Below are 6,960 nucleotides of genomic sequence, written 5' to 3' on the forward strand. Positions count from 1 at the left end.
GCAACAGGGAAATAGAAGCCTAGCACACTATGGCCACCTTATAACAGATATACAATTTCTTATTTCACACTTCAACGCCTTTAAATTATCTGTTGTGCATAGACATTGTAATAAGCTTGCTCATGCTTTAGCAAGACGAGCAACAATCCCGCCTTCTATGTCCGTCTGGATGGAAGATGTACCACCAGACTTATTACCTGTATTCCAGGCTGATTTCAATAGCCTTCTTTAATAATATGCACCGACTTCTTTCTCAAAAAAACAAAAAACAAAAAAGTAAAATACCTTTGGACGAGTTTTCTATAGATAATTTTTTATATTTTTTTTGTTGAGAAAATTCAATTGATAATTTTTTTTTTTTTTTTGAGAAAAATTCTATAGATAATTTGGTTGTCCATATTAAAAGAGAAATTGAAGAGAAATTTAGTATAAATTTGATATTCAATTATTTTAGTTCTCTAAAATGAAGTAAGCTATAGTAAGCTAGCAACAGTTTCATACTTAACCTTGTACTTCCACAACAATTAATCAAAAATAGATCACAACTTTCTAATATATTTCTTTCTTTTTTTTTTTTTGAGAATTTCTAATATGTTTCTTAATCTTAACACATATTTATTGAATTTGATACTCACTTTTTTGCTATATTAATGTATGATATAGTTGGATCATAAATATTATTTTTTTTAATACTATTATTATATATTAGCCTCATCACACATGCTTTGCGCTTATGATGAGGCTCTTTTTTATTTTTATTTTGGGTGTCAAAATATTTCAAAGTAAAATAGAGATAGTGTCTTAAGATCTTTCTCTACGTGAGTATTTTTTTTTCCCTAATTAGTTATCTGTATGTGAGTTAGTGGCTAATATGAATGGAAGAAACTATTTGAAACAGTAACTCTTGATTTTATAATGTTGAGTAATGCTACAGTCACGAACTATTTTACAACATTTTTATAAACTATTGATGTGGCCAACCTTTTATTGGTTTTCATTTAGGCTCACCATTAATATCACTTTTTTCATTTACTAATAATCATTCACCACATTAGCAGTTTGTAAAATTTTGGCGAAAAGCACATTTTCATCCTTACATTTTCACGCGATTCCCACTTTGATCCCTAACTTTTTTTTTCACCGCTTTTAGTCCCTATTCTGAAAAACGCATCTCATTTTTGTCCCTGCCGTTACATCGATGACGGAAATTGCACAAATGGCAAACGGCATAACTTAAAAACATTAAAATAATGTCCACATAAGCCACGTGGAATCTAATTTAATTTTTTAAAAAAATTACTTATCATTATTAATTTTTATAAGAACGTTCTTCTTGTTCTTCCCAAATGAAGAACTCAAATCCATTACAAGAACACAAACCCAACAACCAATAACTAAAACCCAGATTACAACAACACAAACGAAAAAAGAAAAAGAAAAAAATAGAGATCAACACCAACACAGACTTAGATCACAGTAAACAAAAATGAAAAAAAAAATGTATATACTTTTTTTTTTTTAAGTGTGAAACTCGATTTTGGAAATCGAGTTTTAGAAACTCGATTTCCTAGTGGATTTTCAAAGGGCGAAATCGACTCCAGAAAAGTCGAATTGCTATAAACCAAATATGTTTCAAACCTTGCCTAACTAATAATATAGTTTGAAATTTATAGTTATTTTTAAAAAAAATCCGTTGTGGGGGCGCAAGAAAGTTATTAACCCATAGCTAAATTCGTTTGGATAATGGGTTTTTTGATTTACTTTGAATATGGAATTTCAATTTCAAGTACTTTCTGGGTTTTTTTGTCCTTGTCTTTTTATGGATTATTTTTTTTATTTATTTTTTTATAATTATTATTATTGATGAGATATGGAAAATGAAAATAGTAAACCTCTTGCAATATATATATATAGATTGGGATTTGTAAAATAACTCAGCTTGTACAATGCAGCCATTAACTGGTTTTGGGGTGGCTAAAGTATTGGATTCAAGACACCCAAACTTCAAGAAAGGTGACTTGATTTGGGGCACAACCGGATGGGAAGAGTATGGTGTCATCACAGAACTGGAAGGACTCTTTAAAATCCAGCACACTGATGTCCCCCTTTCCTACTATACTGGAATTCTTGGTATTTTGCTGCTTATGTGTGTGTGGGGTTTGGATATCTATGTGTTAGCTTGTGAAATTCTTATTCGAATGCAATTACCCTATGCTCTGTATATGCAAATGCACCCTAAAACTATATGTGAGATTCATAGTTTCTTGCTGCCATTTGTGGAATTTTCTCTTATTATTTAATTGTCATGGTTAAAAACACTTAATGGTGAATAGTTATTTCATTGTGATGACCCTTTCATTAAGAACCTCAAAAGATTGAATCAAAACTTGCATGATTAATCCATGTCCTACATTTTCTGATCCTGATTAGCATGAATTCGATTCTTTTATCTTGTTCAAATTTGTAGCTAGATAGTGTGGTACTGTTGGATCCTTGACCAATTCAGTGAGTTGGTTCAGTAGTTTGCTGGAATAGATTTGGTAAATACAGCTGTTTATAATTGTGGTTCTAGATCAGATATAATTGGTATATACACTATTTCAATGGAGTTGATTCTGATAAAAAAGAATGTGTTCTTAGTTAGGATTATGTGTTGAGTTGAGTAGTCTAGTGGGTTTGATACTTCTTGGTTTCAAGTAAGTTTTCTATCTGCATACTGTTTGAATAAATTTGATACCAACAATGTGAGAAAATTTAGTTATGGATATTTAGCAACTATGAAACTGCCAATGTTATTAAATGAAAATTTTACAAAATTAGGTGAGATTTTCATTTGCTTTCCCTTTCCATCATATAATGTCTGCCCTATAATTGGCTGTGTTTGAATTTTATTCTAGGTATGCCTGGTTTGTCAGCGTATGTCGGTTTTTACGAAGTTTGCTCTCCTAAGAAAGGAGAATATGTGTTTATTTCTGCGGCGTCAGGTGCAGTTGGTCAGCTTGTTGGGCAATTTGCGAAGTTGATGGGTTGCTATGTTGTTGGAAGTGCTGGAAGTAAAGAAAAGGTGAGTAATTTCTATTTGGCATACTTCAAAATTAAGCACTATCTATTCTCTGTCCAATGAATGCTTTGATTTTTTTCCCCCTCTTTTTATAAAATGATTTGGTTACACAATGACCATGATTAAGCGTGGTTAACCTGATCTTGCCATGTGTCATTTGGTTTCTTTGAAAATTTATAGTAAATCCAAGCCAATATGTGGACTTAAGAATAATAGAATATATTTGTTTCTAACTTGAATATTACTAATTTTGTACTTACAGCATCTTTCTTTTTCTATGACATACCACAATTTCCACAATAATATTTCAAAATTCATAGAATTCATAATAATTATTTCTAATTCATTAATCCCAATTTTCTCTTCCCATCGAGTGGCTCTATAGTTCATGGACCAGAATCTTCTGACCACTATGCATACCTGGTTTTCTTCATGAAATGTTCAGATGGGAAACAAAAGGTATATTGAAAGCCTTTGTTTTAGATAAACTCATTCATATGCATAAATAGTTACTTTATAGGAAGCAGTCTTTGCAAGCTTTTGAAAGGATGGAGTTCTTGCTAGAGTTGTTAGCAATGCATATCTTTCTTTTTCTTTCCCCTCTCTGTTTTAGAAGGGAGTATTCAGACTGGTCAATACTCAACAAGAAATTAGAATATTTTTGTTCACTTTGTTTGCTTTAACATCATGCAGGTTGATCTCCTAAAGAGGAAGTTTGGGTTTGATGATGCTTTCAATTATAAGGAAGAAACTGACTTGGACGCTGCGTTGAAAAGGTCAGTATCTATACATATTGCTTAACGAAATTTCTTGCTCTGAAGCTTTAGTTAACAATAGGATATCAGATGGAGATAAAGTTGTTGCATCTGTGCTACATATTATTTACATTTGTGTGTGTGTCTATATTTTCATCATTATTAAGGATAACATACATGGTCTTGATTATCATAATGATACTAAATATTACTAGCTTTTGGGTGAGTTCCATGGTTTGTGTTACTAGCAGCTTAATTGTTCAGTTGGAATCATGGCCAATGAGTTAGGATTTGATATAAAATATCTGTAAACTGGAGAAAGTTGGAATGTAAAATGCACCATTTTATCAATTTGTACAATAATTTTACTAATTCTCTTCTAATGTTAGCTCCTTTATCTCTGATGTAACTATTAATCATGATGGAATTTTGTCTGCTTATGAATAGCAATACAGACAGATTAGATGACTTTGCTCATGAAACATGTACATTCTTTCAACTGTAGTTTTATCGGTTTTTCTAAGTAGGTAGGTACATGGTGATAGCACATTCATGGAAAATCCTATTGACAGGTTAAGATTAAGATTACATGTAAAGAGAAAAAAAACATGCTAAGTTGAGGCAGAATATGTGAGAGTGAGGGGACATGAAATAAAATTTCTTCTATTCAAAGTGGAGCATATTCTTGCATAAAAATATTCAGCCCACAGATGTTAATTATGAGTTGAAGAAATTTTATGTCAGACACTAACTACAGCCTTCACTATTTCTGAGTGTCACCAGGTACTTCCCTGAGGGCATTGATATCTACTTTGAGAACGTAGGGGGAAAAATGCTTGATGCTGTGCTTCTCAATATGAAAGACCATGGCAGGATTTCTGTATGTGGACTGGTTTCACAATACAATCTTGATCAGCCTGAAGGTGTTCAGAACTTGATGTGTCTTATTTATAAAAGAATTCGCATGAAAGGATTTGCTGTCTCTGATTACTATAACATTTATCCCAAGTTCTTGGATGTAATGCTGCCTTACATCAGAGAAGGGAAGATAATGTATGTGGAGGACATAGCTGAAGGCCTTGAGAGTGGCCCTGCTGCTCTGGCAGGACTTTATAGTGGCCACAATGTTGGGAAACAAGTTGTTTTGATTGCTCGGGAGTGATTTGGCCATGATTTATGTATCCATTTGCTATTATGTTGAGTTTTATGTCAAATTCTTCGATGTTAGAGGTCCACCTTGTGGTAGTTTAATAAAGCCTTGTCTGCAGCCAGGGAAAGGTTTATGGTTTGGTGTTGAGTACAATAAATCTAAAAGAAGGAACTTTGACAATTTACAAAACCACATTATATGAGTTTCAACCTTTAACTTAGTCATGAATGATATGTTATATCTTATTAAGGAAACTATGTTTAGTAAGCTTTGAGACCTGTAAGATAATAAAAACCTGGCTCCATCTCTAAAGAATGTGAATTGATATTTTTAAGAATCTGATTTGCAGGCATGTGTATTATTCATTCTAGTGTACAATGAAAACTTGAGAGTTGCTTAGTTTGATGTGCAATACAATTTGAGCCAGAGATATTGTCAAATAAGCCATTATCATTTCTTGGAATTAAAAAAGTAGCTTTGAGAAATATCTGTTTCAGGTTGAGAGATTGATGATCTTAATCATATGCGACAACGCATAGGAACAGTCCAAGACAAAGCAACGTAGCCGTAAGCATAGTTGTCAGTATCGTACGATACGCGATACGTATCGTACGATACGTATCGAATCGTGTGTAAAAAGTTCCGTATCGTATCGGCGTATCGTAAGTGCTCATAAATCGTACGATACAGTGTGTGTATCGTATAAATCGTATCGTTTTGTAAAATTGTACGTATCGTACGATACATAGACAAATGCTTTAAAATGAGATTTTTTGTTAAAATTTGTACTTTTATTTGAATCTAACAAGTTGTTAGATTTGTTTTTAACACAAAATTATTAGTTTTCTTAATTTAGCTTACTAAAATAACATATTCATAAGTTTTTTTCCCCTTGCTCCTACAATTGACTACACAGTATGCACTTACCTTTCACTTTAATATTTTAAATTTTTTTAAAATTTTTTATTTTTATTTTAATCGTTATTGTTAGAAGTCCAAGAAACTAGAATGCCAAAAAAAATTTATAGAAATGGAAAGAACAAGAAGAGATAGTAAATGTTAATGACTAATAACCATGAAGAAAATTTTAATGAAGAAATAAATTTGCAAAATTATAAATATGATGATAGCGTTGACTTAGATGGGGTTGATTAGGCAATTTGATAAATATGATGAAAATAAATTATTATTTTTGAGTCATTTGTAATATATTATCACTTTTGAATTTAAGTAATTTTAATGTGTATGTTATGAACACATGCTAGTTTGATTTATTTAGTTAGTTTGTTAAATATTATTACATAAGTGAGGAATAAATTAGTCATTAATTGAACATATTTAAAATTTATAATGAATATATCATTTATATATGTATATTTATAATTTTTTATTGACTTAGATGGGGTTGATTAGGCAATTTGATAAATATGATGAAAATAAATTATTATTTTTGAGTCATTTGTAATATATTATCACTTTTGAATTTAAGTAATTTTAATGTGTATGTTATGAACACATGCTAGTTTGATTTATTTAGTTAGTTTGTTAAATATTATTACATAAGTGAGGAATAAATTAGTCATTAATTGAACATATTTAAAATTTATAATGAATATATCATTTATATATGTATATTTATAATTTTTTTATAAATTTTATTAAGTGTTTGTGTATCTTACGATATACGATACGATACGATACACGATACAAAAAAATTAAAAATCAATTCATGATACGATTCACGATTTGACAACTATGATCATGCCCATGAGGGACGTAAATCCCCTTTCTCGAAATATATACTTTATATGAGAAATAGCAAGCCATAAACATGATTCTCAGTTTGGGCTCTTTTTTTTTAGCTAGTGTTAGGACATATGCATTTCACTTGTTAAGAACACATGTCATTATTTTATGTAGTTGGCTAATTCTTTGACAAAATGCACTTTACTTGTAAATTGGGTAGATCTAGGATGTATTTAATGCTTCAAGAA

General features: G+C 30.9%; 1 protein-coding gene across 1 annotated transcript; it reads left to right on the top strand.

The window, feature by feature from the left end:
- Window positions 1-1,700: 1,700 nt before the first annotated feature.
- On the top strand, window positions 1,701-5,194 carry LOC112007406 (2-alkenal reductase (NADP(+)-dependent)). The gene is made up of 4 exons (XM_065764746.1): window positions 1,701-2,130; window positions 2,898-3,064; window positions 3,755-3,837; window positions 4,600-5,194. The coding sequence occupies exons 1-4, from the start codon at window positions 1,947-1,949 to the stop codon at window positions 4,976-4,978; spliced, it is 813 nt and encodes a 270-aa protein (XP_065620818.1). The 5' UTR covers window positions 1,701-1,946; the 3' UTR covers window positions 4,979-5,194.
- Window positions 5,195-6,960: the final 1,766 nt, after the last annotated feature.

The sequence above is a fragment of the Quercus suber genome, unplaced genomic scaffold (genome assembly GCF_002906115.3).
Source record: "Quercus suber isolate HL8 unplaced genomic scaffold, Cork oak 2.0 scaffold_581, whole genome shotgun sequence".
NCBI classification, from domain to species: domain Eukaryota; kingdom Viridiplantae; phylum Streptophyta; class Magnoliopsida; order Fagales; family Fagaceae; genus Quercus; species Quercus suber.